Source organism: Mauremys mutica, chromosome 4 (assembly GCF_020497125.1).
Source record: "Mauremys mutica isolate MM-2020 ecotype Southern chromosome 4, ASM2049712v1, whole genome shotgun sequence".
Taxonomy (NCBI): Eukaryota; Metazoa; Chordata; order Testudines; family Geoemydidae; genus Mauremys; species Mauremys mutica.
The window spans coordinates 13,058,086-13,081,894 of record NC_059075.1 but is presented as its reverse complement, the minus strand read 5'-3'; the positions used below and the strand labels follow the sequence as shown (position 1 = coordinate 13,081,894).

The 23,809-nt window shown below is 46.3% G+C and overlaps 1 protein-coding gene across 4 annotated transcripts in view; it reads left to right on the top strand.

The window, feature by feature from the left end:
• Positions 1-23,809, top strand: part of RTN1 (reticulon 1) — a 200,789-nt gene that overhangs the window by 165,987 nt on the left and 10,993 nt on the right. The window contains exon 1 of one of the 4 annotated variants that reach the window (XM_045015352.1): positions 9,950-10,226. The exons of 2 other annotated variants lie outside the window; for them this stretch is intronic. In XM_045015352.1, the coding sequence (XP_044871287.1) occupies positions 10,166-10,226 (61 nt within the window). In that variant the 5' untranslated portion in view covers positions 9,950-10,165. Of the gene's footprint in view, positions 1-9,949; positions 10,227-22,879; positions 23,266-23,809 lie in introns of those variants that run through there. One more of the 4 variants, XM_045015351.1, reaches the window with a different exon arrangement.

The window sequence follows — 23,809 nt, the reverse complement described above, 5'->3', positions numbered from 1 at the left end:
GAATGAGGATTTATATGGCATCTGAAAATGTATTTTACTCTATTTAATGTAACTGGAGTTTTTCTTAATCATACTAAGCTTTTAGTCTTGATGACATCTTGTGGCAAGGAGTTTCATAGATTCGTTAGGCATTGTGCAAAGAGCATTTTCTTGGATCAGTTTTAAATATGTTGCCTTTGAATTTAATTGAGCGGCCTTTTGTTTTTCTGCATGGCAGACGCTAAACTGGAGCATCTGATCTACTTCCTCTGAACCATTAATTGTATACCTCCAGCCTCTTTTTCATTTCCTCTCTAAACTAAACAGGTCCAATCTTTTCAGTCTCTCCACCTATGAAAGTCTTCCCATGCCTTTAATCATTGTTGTGTCCTGACACTACACCTCCTATTTCTGCTGTAGATTTTTACTTGTTACCTTTCCCCAGAACTGCAGATATCAATGATTTTTAGCCTCTGGAATGCCTGAGTACCCCTCACTGTTAAGCCACGGTTAAGTTCACCCATGCTTCAGACACACAGGCCACCTCAGTCTCATCTTAAATGGTCAGCTTATTAATGGACAGTGGTCTCTGTCAAAATGTTGACCACCCAGTTAGCATTGCTTCATTTTAAGGTTCCCTCAGCTGTATTACTTACAAATGTAGGGTTACCATACGTCTGGGTTTTCCTGGGCAGGACCTCTTTTTTGGTCCTCCGATCTCCGTCCAGGAGGATTTTTGAAATATGAACAAATGTCTGTGATTTTTCCTTGCTCGTTCTTTTTCCAACATTGATTCTGGTAGAACTGCAATTCCCGGCGTGCCCTAGAAACAGCGTGTGTGTTTACTGGGTTGACACCCTTACTTCTGCGCTGCTCTGCCTTCAGAGCTGGGCGGCCGGAGAGCAGTGGCTACTAGCTGGGCACCCAGCTCTGAAGGCAGCGCCGCTGCCAGCAGCAGTGAAGAAGTAAGGGTGACGTGGCATTGAAAATGATCCTGCTTGTACAGTGCAACTACAGGCACACCTCTTGCAAAGACTTTCATGGCTACCTGATGAGCAATCAATAACTGCTGAGAAAGATACACTCTCTACAGAGAAATATGCATGGGCACAACAGGAAGAAGCACAGTAGGAAAGGACTGACTGCATGTAAAAAGGTACATTTACATTTCATTTACATTTTTTTAGGCCATTACACTTGTTATTTATAAATGTTAAATATTCAAAGAAAAAACTGTACAGTAGAAACTGTACTCCCTCCTCCTCAAGCTCTCCCTCCCCCCAGCAGTGTCCTCTATTAGGGAACATGAAATATGGTAACCCTATACAAATGGCAACTACTCTAGGAGCTTCTATGTATAATTGTTATCCCTTTTGGCCTGAGCTGTTAGCCAAGATTTAGGGTCTTGAGGGTTGCTCCCATTAGGAGGACAATAGAGGATGGAATTGTTTTTTACTTTGATGTAATCCTGTTTATTTACAAAGAGTGTACAAGGTCCTGTTCCCTGAAGACAGTAGGACTCAAAGAGGAGGCAATTCCTTTGCTCATGATTCCAGTCCTCATTCCAACCAGCACTCTGCCCAAAAAGCTTCCCCTCTTTGCTTTCTCGCTGAACCACATTTCTGATGCTTCTCTTGGTGTCTTCTTGGTTTTTGCAGCTTCTCTCTGGTTGCGTCTGGGTGCTTCTGCTTGTAGACACGCACAGCTCCATCCTCCACAAGGGTGCAAAACCCTTCCCCCACATAAGTCAGGTCCTGACTGACCTTGCATGCAGTCTCTGTTTTGGGTAGTGATTCCTGTTGTTTCAAAGATCTTACTGCAAAAAGGACTTGAACTGCTTCTTACTAGGGCTGTTGATTAATCGCAGTTTAACTCACGTGATTAACTCAAAAAAATTAACTGTGATTAATCGCACTGTTAAACAATAGAACACCAATTGGAATTTATTAAATATTTTTTAATATTTTTCTACATTTTTAAATACATTGATTTCTACTATAACAGAATACATACTGTACAGTGCTCACTTTATATTATTTTTATTAAAAATATTTGCACTGTAAAATGATAAACAAAAGAAATAGTGTTTTTCAATTCACCTCATACAAGTACTGTAGTGCAATCTCTATCGTGAAAGTGTAACTTACAAACAGTGCCATGTGAACACCTGTTCTCACTTCAGGTGACATTGTAAACAAGAAGCAGGCAGCATTGTCTCTTGCAAATGTAACCAAACTTGTTTGTCTGAGCGATTGGCTGAAGTAGGACTGACTGGACTTGTAGGCTCTAAAGTTTTACATTGTTTTATTTTTGAATGCAGTTTTTTTAATACATAATTCAACATTTGTAAGTTCAACTTTAATGATAAAGAGATTGCACCACAGTACTTGTATTAGGTGAATTGAAATATACTATTTCTTTTGTTTTTACAGTGCAAATATTTGTATTAAAAATAAATAGAAAGTAAGCACTGTATACTTTGTATTCTGTGTTGTAATTGAAATCAATATATTTGAAAATGTAGAAAAACATCCAAAAATATTTAAATAAATGGCATTCTATTATTGTTTAACAGTGCAATTAATCATGCGATTAATCGCAATTAATTTTTTTAATCGCTTGACAGCCCTGCTTCTTGCCTTTATCCTGAATGAAGGATAGATGTCACACCCACCAACTTCAAAGGAGTTGCACTCAACCTGCATCAGCAGAATATAATGACCCTTACATAGAAAGGGTTATAGAAATAGTACATTATTTCTCACTTATGCACCATGCATCCTTACCTTAGCCAGTCGTTCTGGACAGAGAACTTAACTGAATGCATTTCAGGGCTAGATTCTGATACCCTTACTCATAATTAGTAACAACTGCTTCTCAAGTCGTCCCATTGTTTTCAATGCTATGTCTCTATGGTACATATCTGGCCCCAGTTATAGCAGTATCACAAAAGACCTGTGAGATAGGAAGTATTTTATCCCTATTTTACAGATGGGAAACTGAGATTCTTGTCCCAGGTCACACAAAGTCTGTGACTGAGCAGGGAATTGAACCAGTCTCCCAAGTCAGAGGCTACTGCCCTAACCTTCCTCTGTGGGTTTAATAGGATACTCTAGTAATTGAGCTTACTGTATTCTCATGCAACTCTAAATTCCCTAACTACTAGAGCTTTGTTCTCTATACTTCATATGGTTTTGCTGACGTAATCTTAACCCTTTTGCCTTCAGAATAGAAATCAAATAATTTTTTTCTTATATAATCAACTTTAAAAACTTCCAAATCTGGCACCCCCTTGTCACTGTATTACAAAGGGGGCGGTGATCCTGCTTTTATTCAAATATCCTGAGACTGAATCGATTTTCCAGTGGGAGATCCCTGGTTACCTCTCTCCACCATGAAGGTCTCTGTATTTCCAGCAAATTCTACTGCCTCCCCTACTATCTGTTTGTTCTTTTCTCTCCTTCCTCGTTTCAGCTTTAGCACATGCATGCACACGCCAAAGGCAACTTCAGTGCTGAGCTATGGAAGCCCCTAAGGGCCAATGTCAATGGTGTGGAAATTCAGTCTGTGTTTTGCTGAATCAGGATTGGAATCTCTCTGTTTTGCTTTGCTCACACTATTTCCTGGGTACGCCTTCATCCCTGCCCTCCAAGCTTAATGCCAGTGGCTCCCTTGAGCGGATACATCCCAGGTTATAGTGACTCAATACTGCCTCTGGGAGTACATGCCCTTGCTTTGTTTGTTCATAGTTGTTCTCCCAGGTACCATCACAAAGTAATACAAAAGTGTCCTCACACTTTTTTTTTCACCAGGAAACACAATTCTGACCACTTTACAATCTCGGGCTCTGGAAGATCATTTCCTGAACTAATCTTTGATTTTTAAGGCCTGGCTTGACAAAGCCCTGGCTGGGGTGATTTAGTTGGGGATTGGTCTTGCTTTGAGCAGGGGGTTGGACTAGATGACCTCCTGAGGTCCCTTCCAACCCTGACATTCTATGATTCTATGATTTCTAATTTCCTCGGAGTCCATAACATCATCTAAGAATCAACCCGGTTATCTTCACTGTCCATAGCATCTCTCAGCCCAAAATGTTTGTATGATTTCTCTCCATACACTCAACCCTATTCCACCTAGACTGCTCCTCTCTAAGGGGCACTTGTGTATGCTCTGTATTCTGGTATTTTCTGTCCTTTGTTGTCCATGTTTACTCATAGCCCTGTTATTGTAATAATACTCATCCTCCTCTCTGTTTCCAGGAGATGCATTATCTTAGGATATAGCTAGACAGCTTCCCTCTGAGCTCCCGCCTTCCCTCATCACTAATCTGAAAGCCCAGCCAAATAATTTTCCATATTAGCAGCCAAAAGATAGGCTTCCCTATTTCTGAGATGCAGCCTGCTGTGACTTCCCTGCTACCCCAAGCTGCATGAGAACAAACTAGACTGCATGATTGCTCATACCCTTTGTGATTCATAGAGAGAGAATTTTCTGTCTCCAAATGTCTCGCTCCCAAAGAGGCCAATGATTGGCACAGAAGACATTTTACTGCTATTTAAATTCAGTTTAATATGAGTATTGTGTTGCCATGTGCCTGAAATAGCTGAAACTGCTATGGCACTTCTGGCAATTGTCTACCGACATTCCAACATTCTACCTCCAACATTCTACCATTAATGAATTTATCCTCATATCATCCCTGTGAAGTAGGGGGATATTCTTATTCCCTGTTACGGACATGCCGGGAACTTGACACAGAAAGATTAAGGCTGAGTTTTTCAGAGGAGATGGGTGCCCCAATGCCCTTGAATTTCAGTAGGAGGTTAGCGCCTAATTTCCAGAGGTACCTTTGAAAATGCCAGCCCTCATAACTTGCCCAAAGTCACAGAGCTGGAAAATGACACCTGATCTCCTGATTCCCAGCCCAATGTCTTAACCCAGGGGTCGGCAACCTATGGCATGCGAGCCTGTCCGGACTCCAGCATGCCATTAAAAATCCTGCCCAGCCTCACCCGCTCTCCTCTGCCCTCTGCTTCCCCCGTGGGAGCAGGGAGCAGAAGCATAGCCGTGCACACGGGGTGGGCAAATAGCCCCACTCTCCCGGCATGGCAAGCCGCGGGGTTCGCGCTCCGGGGCCGGAGCGCCAGCAGAGCGCAGCAAGCTGCTGGCCCCTCTTCTGGAGCCCTGCCGCCGAGTGCAGTGCTCTGGGGGTCGGGGCTGCGCGCTCCCACGGGGCGGCGTATCTAGCTCTGTGTGGAGCCTTATGGTAAGGGGCCCAGGACTGGGGGCGTTGGATAAGGGGTGGGGGCAGTCAGGGGACAGGGAGCAGGGTGGGTTGGATGGGGAGGTGGGGTCCCGGGGGGGTGGTTAGGGGTGGGGGTCTCTGGAGGGGGCAGTCAGGGAGCAGGGGGGTTGGATGGGGCATGGGAGTCCCGGGGTTTGTGAGGGGGCGAGGGGTGGATAGGGGTCAGGGCAGTCAGGGGACCGGGAGCAAGGAGGGTCCTGGGGAGGGCAGTTAGGGTGGGGGGGTCTCTGGAGGGGGTGGTCAGGGGACAAGGAGCTGGGGGGGATTGGATGAATCAGGAGCTCTGGGGGTCCTGTCAGGAGGCAGGAGTGTGGAGAGGGGTTAGCGCAGGCAGGGAGTCGGGGGGGTTGGATGGGTCGGGAGTTCTGGGGGTCCTGTCAGGGGGCAGGGAGTGGTTGGATAGGCATGGGAGTCCCGGGGGTCTGGCTGGGGACTGGGGTGTGGATAAGGGTCGGGGCAGTCAGGGGACAGGTAGGGGATAGGGTCCAGTCCGAGGACAAGGAACAGGGAGGCTTAGATAGGGGGTGGGGTCCCAGGACGGGGTAGTCAGGGGACAAGGAGCAGCGGGGTTGGGAGTTCTTAGGGGGCAGTCACCCAGCCCTTTCCCCTGAGCCCTGACCCCCACACATACACCACACCCTCTGCCCTGAGCCCTGGACACCCCCCAGTCCCCTTCCCTGAGCCCTATACCTCCCTCATACACACCCAGCCCTCTGCTTGACTCCTTCATCCCCCCACCCAACCCTAGCCCTGACACTGGCACCCCCACCCATACCCAGGCCCCCCTCTGCCCTGACACCTACCCCCCCACCACATACCCAGCCCCCAGCCCTGACTCCAGCCCTCTGCCCCCAGCCCTCTGGGTCCCGGCCCCGCATAGCCTGCTGCTGGTCTTGGGTTCTGACTGACAGACCCTTGCCAGCCAGGGTCCTGGCCACAGGCCTCGCTCAGCCCGCTGCCGGCCTAGGTGAACAGAACCCCAGACCAGCAGCGGGCTGAGCGGGCCGGCAGCATAAGATCAACATTTTAATTTCATTTTAAATGAAGCTTCTTAAACATTTTGAAAACCTTGTTTATTTTACAATACAACACTAATTTAGTTATATAATGTATAGACTTATAGAGAGAGACCTTCTAAAAAACATTAAAATGTATTACTGGCACCCGAAACCATAAATTAGAGTGAATAAATGAAGACTCGGCACACCACTTCTGAAAGGTTGCCGACCCCTACGTTAGATAGTAGAAAAAACTTTCTACCGATAAGGATGGTTAAACTCTGCAATCGGCTTCCAAGGGAGGTTATGGAATCCCCATCACGGACAAACACCTGTCAGGGATGATCCAGGTTTACTTGGTCATGCCCCCAGCTTGGGGCTGGACTAGATGACCTCTCAAGGTCCCTGCTGGTGACCTTATTTCATGTATTCCTTAGTCCTCACTTCCCCCTTGCCTTAGATCAGCTTCTCCACTAGTTCATCTCTCTCAGTTCTACAATGACTCCTGCATGAGAGGGATCAGGTCTGCCTTTCTGGCCTTTGAAAATGATTTAAAAACCTGAACAATGAGGTCATCAGGCCTTTGGCTATAGTAGCACTAGCAGATTTTACGGTGTAAAGAGCAACGTGTTACATATTAAGATTCTCCCCAGATATTGGCTTCAACTGTGGGAGAAGTTGTCCAAGAGGAAGATAAGTGACCTGCTACTGCCAGCTGCAAAGGACCTCTGTTAGCGTAAGCGCTAGAGGCCTGTTTCTCTGAAGCAGTCCAGTCCCAGCTCCCTATGGCTGGGTGTGCGACGTACATAGCTGTGTCTGCAGCACAAGGATTTTTTACAATACATTGGCTTCAGTGGGAGTTCAATGTATCCAGGATGAAAACTGGAGAATTTAGCCCTTGATATTTATGTGGCTGTTACACTGAGACTGAGTTTAATGTACAATTAGAATGTATCAATAACAATATTTAATGTGATGGCATGGTCTAGAAAAGTGGTCCCCAAACTTTTTACCTCATGCCCCTCCTTACTGCTGTCCACATCCCCCCCTAGAGTGACCAGGTGTCCAGTTTTTTACCAGAACACCTGGTCGCAAAGGTCTACAGTGCTGTGGCGCTAAGGCAGGTTAGCCCCTACCTGTCCTGGCTGGCACCGAGCTGCATCCTGGAAGCAGCCAGCTGGTCCAGGTCCTAGGCAGGGAGGCCATGAGGCTCTGCATGCTGCCCCCACTCTGAGCACCGGCTCCGCACTCCTATTGGCCAGGAACCGGCCAATGGGAGCTGTGGGGAACGGTGCCTGCGGGTGAGAGCAGCATGCAGAGCCGCCTGCTGCGTCTCTGCCTAGGACCTGGACCAGCTGGGCTGCTTCCAGGGTGCAGCGAGGTGCCAGCCAGGACAGGTAGGGACTAGCCTGCCTTAGCACCACAGCACCACTGACTGGGAGCCACCTGAGGTAAGCCCACACCCCAACCCTGAGCCCCAACCATCTGCCCCAGCCCTGAGCCCCCACCAAACCCGAGCATCCTCCTCCACCCCAAACCCCTCATCCCTGGCCACACTCCAGAGCCCTCACCCTCTCCTGCACCCCAACCCACTGCCTCAACCCACAGCCCCCTCCCACACTCCAAATCCCTCGGCCCCACCCCCCAGCCTGAGGCCCCCTCTTGCATCCCAAACCCTTCATCCCCAGCCCCACCCCGGAGACCTCACCCCCTCCTGCACCCCAACTCCCGCCCCAGCCCAGTGAAAGTGAGTGAGGGTGGGGGAGAGCAAGCCACCAAGGAAGGGGGAATGTAGTGAGCAGGGGTGTGGCCTCGGAGAAGGGGCAGGTGAGGGGCGGGGCCTCGGGGGAATGAGTGGCACCTCAGTGAAGGGGCGGGGCTAGGGTGTTGGGTTTTGTGCGACTAGAAAGTTGGCAACCCTATCCCCTGCCCCGCACCCCCCGGGAGCCACAGCTGGGGCCTTGGTTGGAACCGGTGCCACAGCTGGGAGTGGAGCTATTGTTGGGGCCGGGGGCCAAGGCTGGGGCCTGGGCAGGAGCCGAGGCCAGAGCTGGGGGCGGGGCTAGGGCCAGAAGTAGAGCCGGGGCTGGGGCCAAGGCCAGAGCAGAGCGGGGCAGGGTGGCATTCTCTCTCCGCCCCCCATGTGGCCTGGCCTGGGCCCGGGCCCCACTATGCCTTTCCAAATACTCCTCCACACCCTCCTAGGAAGGCGCATCCCACAGTTTGGGGACCGTTGGTCTAGAAGATTAACTATGAGTCTGGGAGCTGGGCACTCCTAAGGACCAATCCCAGTGCTGACAGTGACTTGTATGGTAGGTTTCCATGTCTCTGTTTTCCCATCAGTGAAATGGGGATAATAAAACTTATTAGGGGGTGTTTGGGGATTGATTAATATATGCACTGTGCTTTGAAAAGGCCAAACACTGTAAATTATAAGTCTGCTTATTGCCGGTGCTGTTCAGCTCTAGGATGCTAGATTAATTAACCCTCAGCATGTCTCTGCAAGGGACATGGGGAAGCACCATCCTTCATTTTACTGCTGGGGAAACTGAGGCAAAGAAGTTAAGTGGCATGGCTAAGGGGAAATCAGTGTCCGAGCTGGGATTAGAAATCAAGAATTCATGGCTTCCATGCTTTCAGGGGCGGCTCTAGGAATTTTGCCACCCCAAGCACGGCAGGCAGGCTGCCTTCCGCAGCTTGCCTGTGGACGGACCGCTGATCCCGCGGCTTCGGCGGATGTCCCGCAGGCATGGGAGGTCCGCTGAAACCGCGGGACCAGCGGACCCTCCGCAGGCAAACCGCGAAGGCAGCCTGCCTGCCGCCCTCGCGGGGCCGGCAGAGTGCCCCCCGCGGCTTGCCGCCCCAAGCACACGCTTGGCGTGCTGGGGCCTGGAGCCGCCCCTGCATGCTTTATGCTAAGAGCTTTCCCTCTTTAAATGTAAAGATGCTCCTACCACATGTACATCATGTGGAGCCACCTTTAATATAGCGTTTGTTTAAGAACTGTCTAGTGTATCTCCCTAGGAACATAGCCCCATGTCGCTGCTGGCTCCTAACGCCCTCTCTCCAAAGTCCCATTATCATACACATTCCCCTATCTGCGCTTGCTTTTCTGTGTGATGCACAGATGGGGGGCTTGGGCGCGGTAACTGGAATCCAGTCTCTGCTCATTTGTGCTCTGTCCTATACCCAGACTTGGAAAGCTGCGAACGTTTGGGGGGTTTATTTACTCTGTCATTTCCTTGCGTCTCTGGACTATTTGGCCAAATCTCAGTTCACAGATCATTTAAAAAATTAAAAATAAATGGAGACTGGGCTGCATTTCGGGAGCTGGCTTCTGCCCTGAGCTGCAGCCAGGCCTTCTCTGGCCCTGCACAGACGTGACAGGGAGCAGGACTAATGCAGATGGAGGGGTGTAAATGAGGGGAGATTTGGCCCTCCACCAATCTGAAGAAAACAGTGGATTTCTTAATGTTCTCCAGAAATTTCTGGAACCTTAATAGTCACAGGGGGAGTAAATACATAGGAAGCTGAGCCCCACCCACCCCACCCAATTTGTTTTTCTTTCTGTGCTGTCAGGTTGAGTTAACCATTTCGATGGCTTAACCGGGCTAAGCCGCCAAGCGAATGCTTTTGATTTGATAGGCAACTGCATCCCCTTTTCAAAGGAGCCTGCTCCCTAGGGCAACCACATCACAGTGCTGATTTGCTGCAGTGAAGACCGCAGCGCGTACAATATGCCCTCCCCCCTCTCCCTGTTCTGCTTACAGCATCGGTCTGTAGTCAGTGCAAGGAAGCAGCCGTGATACCCACTAACCTATTCATGCTTTGGAATGCCTCAGTGAGAATCCAGGAAAGGAGCCGCGATTCCTAACCCCTCAAGATGCAAGCCAGTGCCGATTCTACCAAGATGGACTGTCTGTGGAGCAACTGGAAATGTCAGGGTATTATATCTATTCTAGTGTTGCATGCCTAGAAAGACTGCATGTGAGAGAAGGCAAAGGCAGCATCCATCCATTTTGCATTGTTCACCTGTGGGCCTTTGCATGCTTTTTATTTCCCCGGAAGATTTTCTTTGAAGTAATTTTGAAAAACAACTCTGATTATACTCTATGAATTTCTTTTATTTCTCCAGTCCCCGGCTGTTACGTCTTAAAAACATATAATGCAGGACATTTTCCTCTCACGCTGCAGCTCCTGGCAATCCCACCCATCCCTGATTATGTAGCTCTTTTCCTCATCCTTGGGATCATTGTCAGTCTGTGCCCAGCATGATTTCATATGCCGTGGTGCTTTTAGAAGAGGGCAGTAATTGTGAATTTGTGTCTGTTTAGGCTCCTGAGGTTTACTGACAGTCCTGTTTTGAAGCTTCAGTGCATCCTTTTGGATGGGACACACCCATTTTGAGATCTGTGTCCACTGTCAACACAAAGAAAATGTAGCCCCAGCAATAACTGTAATAATACTGAGAATACGGTGGCATTGCTACACATTTGTCAGTTTGCTGTATGGTAGCCTTTAAAATTATTCCGTGATTATTTTTTCTAGCGCACCCCTAAACCACCTGCTGTAAAATATTGCGCTGTTTTGATCATCTGTTGTGTAACTGACAAGGACAATAGAGGGGACGTTCTGTTATAACAAATTTATTTTTGACACGGTCCATGTTAGCACTGGGTGTGGCTGGCTACCTTCCAGCTCGCCTGACAGCTTTTCAGCCATTTTTATTCAGCTTCACACTTAATAGCGAGCATCTATCCTTTGTTTTGTTAAAAGACTGTCTATGTGACACTGCTTGGGGAGCAGATTACAGAAAACTAGATGGAAAGATGGATCCAGTCTTGTAATGTTATGTGTGTGTGTGGCAGGCTTTGTTTTATTGTATTAATTCTATAATAATCTTTATGACAACAAGGTACATTTTTTTTACTTTGAACATATTGTGTACATTATTAATGATCTCTAGTGGGTCTCTAAATGTGAATTACACTCTTTAACAGCATCTGCTTAAAGGGCCTGTGCTTCTTTTCGGATGTAATTTCTCCTCCTCAAAAGAATATAAACCCTGGTAATTGGAATGTGATCTGGAAAGCCTTCTGAATGTGTTTGGGGAGTGGGGAAGGTTAATTGGATCCAGCCGATTGCTGTTTCTGATATATTTTAAACCTTGTTTCTGCACATAATCGTCACCACATTCGGAGGGATTTATCCTAAAGTCAGGCAGCTACAAAGTAAACAGATGCACCTGCTAATATAAGCCCCCAGCAGATCACAGCTTCCATTGTGTTAATAAAGAACCATTTTCAACCATCTACATGTGAAAGATTCACCACCAAGATTTATTATAATAACATGAATTCTGTATACTAAATTCCATGAGTTACTTTTAAAAAAAAGGTTAGATATTAAAATGCTGCCTATTCTTGTGGAAAAGAGAAAATTGCTGAGTCAAGTTGTCAAACTCATCTTGACTTAAAGCCAGATTGGATTTTTTGTCCATCTTTACCAAAAACAAAAAATATATACATAAAGTACAAAATATAGGGGCACAGGGTATGCTATCTTTGCTTAACAAATTATTAATAGTATTATTGTGCCATCTCTCTTTTTGCAGTCTCCCCTTTGAAATCAGTAGGCAGTTGTGCTTAAAACTGAATGACACAATATGGCCCACGTTGGTGAGAAAGAACCTAGTTGGAATGAATGATTACCATCCTTTATTTATCTTTTCCTTTCCCTTGATGTAGCTTTTTATGCATGAGGAATGAGAGTGCAGGGACTTTTGTGATGAAAACGGGGAAGATGCTCAAATAGCCATAGGATATTGGCTATGTCTGTAACATTCTACTGATAAAACCCAAATTCATGCAGCTGCAGAACTGTAACCCCCTCAAAAATAGCCACAAGAAGAATAAACATTGGGGGGTTTATATGGTCAACAAGAGACTGTGTTGACACTCTCCCTCCCCCAAATATCTATTTTCTGAAAAAATGAAGTTGTACAAATTTTCCACCTTCGTTAATTACTGCTTCATGTCAGGTAACATTTTTCCTTTCATAGGGCTGTCTATGTACATGACAGACAAAGATAAAAGCCATTGCAAATACTGCAATGAGTCTTGATTGAAGTTACGGAAAATCTGAGTGGTGGTTAGCACAACTTTTAATTTACTAGAAAACCAGGTATGCCATTAACTAAAATTAAGGATGAGGCAATGTAATATATCAGTACTATTTTGGGGTGGGTTAGTGAAAAGCTAGGTGGTGTTTATTCTGAAAAGCAGCTGATAAAATAGTTGGTGCTTTGGTTTTGCTCATCTTAACATGCTTTTTGTAAATATTCTTTGTGGTAACGGAAATACATTCAGTATTGGTATGTAATATTCAAACATATTGCAGTGTATTTTTATTCCTCTATCCTGGAAGTATGACATGATTGTATCAATCACAGGTGATGATAGAATCCTAAGGGAGAACCAAAGTCATTCTCTCGTGCTGGACATATGTCCCATTTCAAATATTATCATTGCAGAGTAAGGTGAATTACGGCAGAGTGTTACTTTGTTTGCATCTTTCACAGTTAGAAGGTGATGTATCAGAAATAGACTGGGGTTGAGCTATCCAGTATATATGACGGTGCAGAGGTACATATACCACTGAGTATGCCAGCCACTGCGGGCCTCCATACACTGACAGGCAGAAGAGCTGACTGCAGAAGGTAGTACTTCAGAAATGATGTCACAACACCAGGCAGTCACGTTGTGCACTGCTCTGAGGTCTTTCTCGAAGTATCACTGTTGGAAGCTGTGTTTCTGAGAGTGGCTTAAAAACACAAGATGGCAGCATCTATCGCTTCAGATATATGGGCTGCTAAACTAGGCATCCTGACCTATGAAGATGTGGCATGATCCTCTAAGACAGTGGTTCTCAACCTTTCAGGAGTGTGACGGGGTTGGGACTCACCACCGTGGCACCTCCCGCTGGTTACCTCCGGGAATTAGCTCAGTTCATGGGGAGCGCCCTCTGCTTGTGGTGTCCCGTCTGTCGTCTGTTCCTTGCTGCTGTCTGGACCCGCGTTGCTCCCCGCTCGGCAGCGTCCTCTTCAGGCCATTGCCCTCCAACAGTGCCCACTGCTCCAGTCTCACCCCCTTCGGGGGTTCTGGTGTTATCAGCAGTCCTTCTCTGCACCCTAGCCACCATGGTCAACCACACCCCAAAGTCTAACCTCTAGTGTCAGGGGACTGGTGCAGTCCACTCTCACCACATCCACTGGTTGGGTGTTTGTGCAAAGGGGAAGGGGGGGACGCAGGCCCACCTTCTACACTGGGTCCTGACCCAGGGACCCTTTGGTGGCAGCCTTCCTACTAGGGCTGGCGCAACCCATTAGGCGACCTAGGTGGTCGCCTAGGGCACTGACATTGGGGGGGCGGCGACTGCGGCGGCCGAACATACAGCCACCGCAGTCGTTGGCGGTATTTCAGGGGCGGGACCTTCCACTGCCTCTGTCAGGGGCACCATTTTGGGGCGGGACTTTCCGCCGCCTAGGGTGCCAAAAAGGCTGCTGGCGCTCCTGCTTCCTACCCTCCTTCTCTCTCCTTGTGCGCCTCTCTCCCTGGGCCGCTTCCCCTTCAGCCCCTTTGCACCGGCTAGGCCCTTCTTCCCTCAGGGCCTGCAGCCTGGCAGGTAGTGGGCTGGAGTTCTCTTCTACTCCCCAAAGCCTGCCCAGCACTGCGCTGTCCCTGGTGCTGGTCTCCTCACTCAGGAGACAGCCCTCCCCCTCTGAAGGTCTGGGAGAGACCCCCTGCTGCTCTTCTGGGCAGCTTTTATATAGGACCAAGCTGAGCCCTGATTGGCTGGCTCCAATCTCAGCCCTCATTGGTTCTCAATAAGCCCTTTCCTGATTGGCTGCCGGCCTGCACAGCCGCTCTGGCCTACTCTAGCCCCCTCTCCCATGGAGGTGGGGCTACGTCCACACCACAAGGAGTCTGATTTGTGTTGTGTATCCCCAAGTTTCACCTCACTTGCTTACAAAATCAGACATCAAAATACAAAACTGTCACAGCACATTATTACTGAAAAATTGCTTTCTCACTTTGATTTTAGTTTGTACTGATTTTGCTAGTGCTTTTCTGTGGCCTGTTGTAAAACTAAGCAAAGATCTAGATGAGCTGATGTACCCCCTGGAAGACCTATGTGTACCCCCAGGGGTACACATACTCCTGGTTGAGAAACACTGCTCTAGGATATCCTGTGATCAATACTTATGGTAGGTACCAGTTCTATTAGAAAAGACCCCCAGATACCTTGCATTGCACAGCTAGTTATTTGCAATACCCTAGCCAAGTGGTCACCTCTGCTTTCATTTCCCCTTCTACAATCCAATTTTTAGATATCCAGAAGTGATACATTTCTGTCTGCTTCTCTGTTGACCTAGAAGTCTCAATTAAAAAAAAATGTGAAAGATTCCAAGTAAAGAACCTGTGGATTCTTAAACAAATGCTACTAAATACTAACTATAACATTCATCTCTGTAGCACCTGATGCCAAGGTGAATAAAGAATGCAGGTTTCTTTGAAGTCCATCTTACTTAGCTTCATTGAAACAATGTTATGAACAGGGCTTGTACTGGCACCTGTTTTCTGAATATTATCTTACTTGTTCACTTAAAGTAGGAGCTGGCTTTAAAATGGGACTGAAAAGCTAGACCAAGCATTTCTCCATGGCTATGTTCTCCGTTTTCAGTACTGATAGCAGTGTTCAATGGTAATAATATTCATGTATGCATTTAAAGTGTAATCTTGTTAGCTGCTTTGAAACCATTCTAATTAGCCACCTTGTCATAAAATAGTAATTTCGGCCTATTGTTACTTCCGATGCTTTCCACATTTTCAGAGGTGGATGGTTTCAACAGACATTATGGATTAGATCCTCATCTGGTGTAACCTGGTGTGGCTCCAAATGAGCCAGGCTAGTTTACACCAGCTGAGGATGTGTCCCTGAGGATTTGTTGTATGTCTTGTGTTGAACCTTGATAGATACAGATGCTTGGAGCCAGGTTGTCAGCTGATGCGTATTGGCTTAGATGCCAGTTCTATGGAGCTACTCTGACCCACTGAGAATCTAGCCCCTCTTTCTTTTTCAGAGGGTTTCCCGTAAAGACTGAACAAATGTGGTCAAGTTGTAGTTCAAGGGAAGAATAGTCTTCCAATTTCAGGTGTTCTTTTTTTGCAGAAATTATAAGGCCAAGCTTACCAAAATCAGTATTAAGGATGTATTTAGTCCCCAACCTGGGCTGATGCCTTTTGAGGGTTAGCACAAAAGTTTGTTCATGAAGTTTGAGAAGTTTGCATGTTAAGCAGACTGAAACAAACAAACCCTGATACTCCATTAACATGCAAACAGATTGAGGGCCAGACTTGCAACCCTGCCTGTAACATTGCACCAGCAAATTGGGTGATTAGATGCACAGTGACCTGATTTGTGTGCATAAATGTTGTTATATGAGCAAAGTTTGTGAATGTATTATTTTAGGGTCCCATTTGAAAATTATACCCAGGTTCACCACAGACTTCTAGTGGGATCAGATGCAAATTCAGAAAAAGGGTTTTAGCTATTCGATAATCCAGGTTTTATTTAAAATATGGTCACTATTATTACCTCTTCTCAATTTGTTTCCCCCTTCCACATGATGTGTGCCCTGTCACCCGTTCACAAAATCCATCTCACTGGCACTCTCAAGAGTTACGCTGACAACCCCGTCCCTGGTCCAAACTCTCATCCTGTCTGTCCTGATATCCTAGGAGCTTTTCCTCTTCTCTTCACTGTGGTGTTCCTGCAAGCTGCCTTTGTATGTCATTCTGAATAATGGGACTGGTCAAAAAATCTGAAACCTCTTCCAGGCACAATTTCAAGAAAAAGTTCATTTTCTTTCAAAAATGTGTGATGAAATTTGTAATTTTCTTATTGAAACAAAATTAAGTGCAAATTTTCCATTTGCTTTTAAGCAAAGTGAAAATCTGGGGTCTTTCTCCCCCTCTTTCTCTTCCTTTTTTCCCCCCTTTGGGAAGTGGGAGGAGGAAAAAAAGGGGAAAGAGAAGGAAAAAACAAACCACTTCCACTTTGATTCTAATCAAACCCAGCTTTTTCATTCCAACGAAGCATCGAGACATGTAGAACGTATCACTCAAAAAGTCATTTTTTATCGTCAAAACCCTTTTCAGTGAAAAAAATCTCAACCAGCTCCAGTGACTAGACATAACCTCATATAAGCAGTCACACTCTGGCCGCCTCATGGCTTGTGTTATCCAATGTGCTAGACTTGCACAGCCTTCAGCAGCACTGTACTGGAATGGGAGGAGCAGCACTTTGTGGCTTACTGGGCTGGTCAGGTTTAGCAGCCCATGCTAGGAACATTACTTCGGTGTGGGCAGCTTTATTTGGGAACAGGAAAGGTGCACATGAGCAAACCTTCCAAGGTTAAAAGCCAGACTGTGCCTGGACCTGCCCTGTGCATATGTGACTGCCACAGGGTGACTGCCACTACATGCATCCGAAGAAGTGGGGATTCACCCACGAAAGCTCATGCTCCAATACGTCTGTTAGTCTATGAGGTGCCACAGGACTCTTTGCTGCCCCGTTTTGTGCCCCCTTGCCTCAGCAGGGTCCAGGCATGACTGTAGCCCCTTCTTGCAGGCCACACCAACCTCTGTGCATCACTAGCTAGCAGAACTAGTCAAGTGGGGAAGAGGGAGCTCACTGCACCATCCTATGGGATAGTTCAGCAGGCACACTCCCACTATGCCCCTGGCAGCTCTGGAAGGGGTGCACAGGTGTAGGTGGGTGGGGCTTCCCCATTCCTTTGGGGGTGCTGTGCTCCAGGAGGGTTAGGAGGGACTACACAGTCCCTCCCTGAGGTGGTGCCTCTCCACTCCTCTTGCAAGGCAGGGCTGAGCCTGTCGAGCACAACTGAGCTGTTAGTTTCATCGAGAAGAATGGGACGAGCCTGCACAAACCTTTCAGGGGAGAGCTCTGTGTGTGCAAAGGAGCGCAGGGGGATGGGCATCAGAATGAGGGGTGAGCAAACTAGTTTACGTAGTTTGCACCTTTGACCAGACCAAACCCTGACCGTGAAGTTTGGAAAAGCTCGTCTAGCCGTCTTTCTTTTCTATCTCAAATGTTGCCTTTATCTGCTCTTGATTTCAGTCCGTGCCAGAAGCATTAACAATGAAATGCCATGAGAGAGGCTTTTCTTATGGTATTTCTGACCTGGCCATTACCACGGAGTACTGGAAAAAGAGGCAGTAGAGTCTAGCGGTTAGAGCTTCAGACTGGGAGTCAGGATTCCTGGGTTGAATCCACATAGTTATCTCTGGCTCCATTGAGGATCTTGGCTGAGTCACTTACATTCTCTGACCCTCAGTTTGCCTAGCTTTAAAATGGTAACAATAGAACCCACCTCGTAGGAGTGTTACTGGAATTAGGTAGTGGTTGTAAGTAACTGAGCACCATGGATGAAAAGCACTAATCTGCTAGGCAGGTATTAACTATTGTTAATCTGTCTTGTTTAAAAGTCTCTTCTCACAAGATTTGCAAACTGATTTCAAGACAAAGATTCAGGTGAGGTTTTGGATAATAAGCAGCTAAATTCTCAGGACCAAATTCTGCCCACTGATGTGCAGTGCAACCAGGAGCAGCGCCAGAGTTTCTGGCGCCCTCGGCAGAATTCGGGGGGCGGCATTTTGTGTGCTCCCCACGGGGCACGCAGGAGCTTCCGGTTCCGCTTCCATCGCGCCGCTGAAGAAGGACCCTCCGCCGAAATGCCGCAGGCGACAGTGGCAGTCATTGAGCTGCTCAATTGCCTGCCACTGTTTTCCGCGGCATGTCGGCAGAAGGTCCTTCTTCGGTGGCGCGACAGGAGCGGAACCAGAAGCTCCCACGCGCCCCGTGGGGAGCACACAAAATGCCACCCCCCGAATCCTGACACCCTAGGCAACCGCCTAGGGTCGCCTAATGGAAGCGCCGGCCCTGAGTGCAACTCTCCCAGATTTCAGCAAAAACTGCATGTGCACATCTGAGGCTGGAACTTGTCCCTTTGATGCTTACCTGACCTATACCTTTTGCGGCGTTCATACGTCATTCATCAAAACCAAGCACTCCCCAACCGGAAGAACATCAGGTAAGGGACCAGAGTGCAGGAGATGCAATCTCTGAGCATGGCCCAAGATCTCAGTCTGACTTTTAGAAAAGCAGGCAAGGCACATATTTCTGTGTAGAGTAGGTCTAATTACTGTTGCACATTTTGTGGGCATGCAGAATTTTTGCAAGAGACACAACAGTGGTGGTTTTCTTAGCTGAGAGCAGGATCAACTTGCTATGCTAAGATCCAGGAGATAGGACAAAGAACAGGCAATGGTCCTGAGTGGAGTGGAAAGAGGAGCTTAAGTCTCACCAAAGAGACCCAGCTTAACACTATCTTCAGAAAACTCTCTCCACAGCAGACTTGCAGAGTATCTGAGTTGCTCGTGGATTCTCATTGACATGAGGCAACCTCCAAAGAGCCCAGACCTATTTATGGTCTGGAGTGAAGCCAATCATAGAACACCTGTACTCCTGGAGCACAGTTCTTTTGTAAGCTTCCTAAAGAATCTTCTCCTATTTCCCTTTTTGAATGATCAAATTCTTTGATTAAGAAATTGACAATAAAACCAAGAATGTCAACTGCTGTGATGAAAACCACTAAAAACAAGGACAATCATAACGCTCCAGATGTCCTTCAGCACCTCCTGTACTCAAAATGAGGCATCATCACTAACAGCCATTTTTCTGGAGTCCCAAATGCCACATGATAGGTTCAATCCTTCAATCCTTACTCAAGCAAAATTCCCATCAATCCCAATGGGACTTCAGGATTAAGAGTCCACGTTTAGAGGACAGACCCGGTAAGATGTGTACTACTTTGATGTTTTGTTGCTTCCAGTTTTAACAAGGCCACTGTGCTTATCTAAACCACTGAGATTTCAAAAAAAAAAGGGAGATTTTAACAGCATGGCATTTGCTGGCTCCTGCTCATTTTATGTCCTGTCTGAAAATTAATCAATTTAAAAAATATATTACAACTTCCTTCATTGTCAGAATGAGAATACCTTTTAAAATAAATCTTCTTGAAAATGCTCTACAGAGGAGTAATTCCGGCTATGCTGGGGCCCTTAGCTAGCTGGGCATGCAAGTGCTGAAGTCATTGGGGGCTGATCAGTTGAAGTCCAGGGAGGTGTTAACTTTGACTTCAGTGAGACCAAAGTTGGGCCCTTTTTAGTTGCATGGGATGCCGTGCCAATCTGATGTTGATTTTTCCTTACAATTAAAGATGGGCCTGAGCCCTGACATTTGAAATCTGGTAGAGGGTCCATATCTAAGCTTCTGAAAGTTTGATAGGGACGAAGAAGGGGGCTGGATCTGTGGTCCTGGTTCATGCTCATCTCTACCTAAAACTTACATTGCCACACCTCGTGCAATCAGGAATTCTGCCTCTTTTCCTTCATTTCCATTGCAGGTCAGGCAGGTTCCTATTAATAAAATCCTGTACACAAATCTGAAAGGGTCAGGCAGCGTTGTTATTTTATTAGCAAATAAGGCATGGGGTGGGCCTTCTTGTCTACAGATGGTTTTTTTAAAAAACAATAGTTGTAATTCCTAATCCTGCAGCCTTCCTTGTGTGAAGAAATCCCATTGACGGCAACGAGAATTCTGCATGAGGAGCAGTGGCAAGACTGCTTCCTTAATTATTGTCAACCACCAAGTATTACCATGTGTGGGTCACACTTAATCACATAAGCAATCCTCGTTCTCCCAAATAATCCCATTGACATCAGAGGGGCCATTCTTGGGATTAAGGAATGCTCAGGGGAAGTAGGGTCTTACAAGATCTGTCATTCATTAATTGCATGCCTGTTCTCTTGTGTCTCCTGTCAGTATGCTGTATGTTGTGCATGCTGAGTTATCTAGAATGCAGGAAACCCTAACTCACCTCGAAACTCCTGTTTGTCATCCGTTGAGGTCTAGGAATGTCTGTCTGTCTCTGTCTTCTCATAACACCAAGGGACTAAGATTGCAGAATAACCCAGGCACTGAAAGCCATTGCTCGGAAAGGGGGTGGGGGCCTTTTGGATAGGGATAATGCAAAGTATTGCCAGGCTTGAAACCCAGGGTCAACTCCCACTCCTGGTCTCTTGTCACAAGGGTTGGGAGAGCAAGAAGGGTGACCTCTCTGGCTCATTGAAAGCTGGCACAGGTGGATTCTCAAGGGCGTTCTGCCCCCAGGGAGAAGGATGGTCTCTGTGATATGGGCCTCAAGGATGAAGGGTTGTAACCCGAGAGAAAATGATGGGATCCAGAGGGCTCCAACGAGAATGGGGAAAAAAACCCTTATAAAAATAGCAAAGACACTCTGTCGGCTCTGCAGTTCATGGCAGCAGTCTTCTGAAGCTGAGATGTGCCAGCCGCTCTCCAGAAGTTGCATCCCTCTGTATTACATACAGATGATTGGGGGGAAAGGGGAGAAGAGGTGGGGAAATGAAATATTGGCATAGAAAGATGTCTTAACAAAGTGATGAGAGAAAGCACTGAGCAGGTAGCCTTTGGATATGCTCTGATACTGGGAGAACCCTCTGCTAATCAGTGCATAAATAGCTGGATAGTATTGGCCAGGTTTTAATCACCCTACATCATGTGGAAAATCCATTACTTTGCCAACATGCCCAAACATGAAAGTGGATCTGTAGCAGTGCCCTCTGTGCCCCAGGGTTGAAATCCTGGCCCCATGGAAGTCAATGGCAAACTCCTAATGACTTCATTAGGGCCATGCTGTCACCCCATTTCTCCGAGGTGAGAATCTGACCCTGTAAAATATATATAGTTAAACAATGGAAATAATTTTCTGAAGTTTTAAATTAGTGTGTGTTTTACTGGAGCATAGGAGAGATTTTAAATACTATTGTTACATCTAGGTTTGGTCTGACACTGACTCTGTTTCTAATGTGCTTATCATGATAGTCCCAAGGCATCCATTTTTCAAGGGGTTAAAAATTCATTTGGTAAGAAGTAGAGATGGAGTGAAACCAAAACCGTGGATCCAAAGACAGTTCACACCTGGATCCAAGCTTCACCCCTGGACCTTGGTCTAGAATGAGCTCAGCCAAACCCACTGAGCTGAAATTTCCCATCATGTGAGTGATCTCTGCTGCTCTGTGTTTCAGGCTTTGTTCTAGTAATAAGTCACAGTTGTCAAATATTAGTCCAATAAAGGCTGTTAATTAACAAGACCTTCATTGTTACATTCGGTTTCCCTAGCTTTCCAGTGTCACTACAGCCACTGGACAATTAATTAGTGTTTGTATACATGCATCAAAATTCTTTTCTTAATTTTTCATCCACAAAAACGCTACCCAGGTAATGGTGAACCATAAGCCCCACTGCCCCACATGCATACTGTAAGGATCCTATGGTTATGGTGTTCACATGTGAAGGAAAGTGTCTTGTGATGCCATCTGTATGCTGAGCTGTGCATAGGCTTTTATGTGTTCTTCCTCTATTGGGGGTCATTCCTTATGCTTGCAGGCTAACCCGGGATTTTTACAAAGATCACAGTATTATTAAAATTCCAGAGAAAATTCTGCCCTGCCACATGTTTACTGTGTAATGGGGACAGGTGTGAGAATGCTCATGCAATATTCTGTATAATGATACACCCCCCTTCTTCAGGCACCTCAGCTTAACTCCATAAAACACCAACTGGTATCTCAGTGGACGCTTCCCTAGTAAGGAAAGTTGGAATAGCACTCACCTATATCCACAGGCATTGGGACCGCAGCAGACTCATTTCTTGGTCCTGTGTCAATCAGCCACTGAGTCCACAGGGTTGTCTTTAACTCCTGTATTTATAACCTTACCTCCCTTTGCACTCTGATTGCACTCTTCTCTCGGAGGTTGGCTAGGGTATGACCTGCCAGGTGGGGTGCCCACAATGAAAACTTAAGAGCACATCCGGTAACTGCCACACCCTACCCTGTTCTCATCAGACATTGAGTATCCAACTAAGAAGATTCTTGTCCCCTCCCTCTGGAAGAACAAAGTCAAATGCTGATGCATAAAGTGCATGGGTTACAATTGTTTGTACAGTTTTGTTTTGTAGAGGAAGAACTGGAAAAACAAAAGGAAAAAATGTGTAGATGATTTTCAGAAGAGATGCCTTGTGGGTCTAAAATAACTCATCCAGTCACTGCAGAACTGACTAATGTATTTATACCCGGGAATCCTATCAGTCAAAAATGTTCATTTTCTGTCTCCCCACTCCCGTCTTTTTCTCTTAAAACAATATTTCACAAAGAAGAAACATGCCTGAGTTTGAAGGCGTGGGGACATTTTAGACATAATTTGACTAAAATAATGTGTCCTCCAGATGCAATTTGGGAATGTCCTTCAAATATAAAAGATAACACAGGCAAACGGGGGATATAGCTATACAAGTGTTTTGGTGACCACACAAACCATTAAAGCTCTGTTCTCATGGTTACCATGAGGTCATCACAACCCTTGATGAATGTGCACAGTAATGTAGCTCCTGGCAGCTCTCTCACGCCATTTGTCCCTGTCCTGGGTCCCTGTCTAACTATGCACTGTCTAGTGCATCAGTGCTCTATATGGTGTGTCTTCCAACTTTTGGGATGCTAGATGCCCAATAACAAGAAACATTTTCCAAAAGAGGCAATGGCGTCTGCCAGGAGAAGTTTCAGGCACTGTACCCAGGAAATGTCCTCAATGGGATAAAAGTCACAGGCTGCTGACATCATTTATTTTTGAGAACTTCGGTCTAACTTGCACTGCAAGCGATACATTTAGTTCCTACCTGTAGCCATCTGGAAATGTTGCTACGAAGTTCACCTAGTTGGATTGCTAGTGCGGCTGCATGGCAGAGAATGGAGAATTCAGGTTAGCTTAATGCGATGAAGTTATATTTAAAGTGATGGCTGAGACTCTGATTAATACTCTTGAGAGTTTCTTCTTTCAAACCTAAGGTTTGGGTTACTTGAGTTGTTTTGCAGAGCTCTCTTGCATTCATTTCTAACTCAGAATAATGAACAAGCTAGTAAACAGCTAGTAAACATGTTTCTCCATTGAAAACTCTTCAAAGAAAGTGACAGCACTGCTTTGTCATAGCCCGAGACCCCAATCCTGCTCCCATTAAAGTCAGTGGTAAAACTCCCCTTAAATTCAGTGGTGCAGGGTCTGGCCATTAATGAGGAAAGAGAAATGGTGCTGAACTTGAGGTCGTTTTGATAAATCATAGAGGCCTTTATACCTCCACAAGTAAATAAGGCCGACAGTGGATTCTACTGGAATTAATACAAAGATACTGGAGTGAAAGTAATGTCTCCTTTGTTACAGTAAATTAAAAAGCAATCATGAGGAGCTACTGCTAAACAGCTTTTGCATGTTAACAGCTGAGGTTATAATTTTAGGCTGGAGTTTTCAA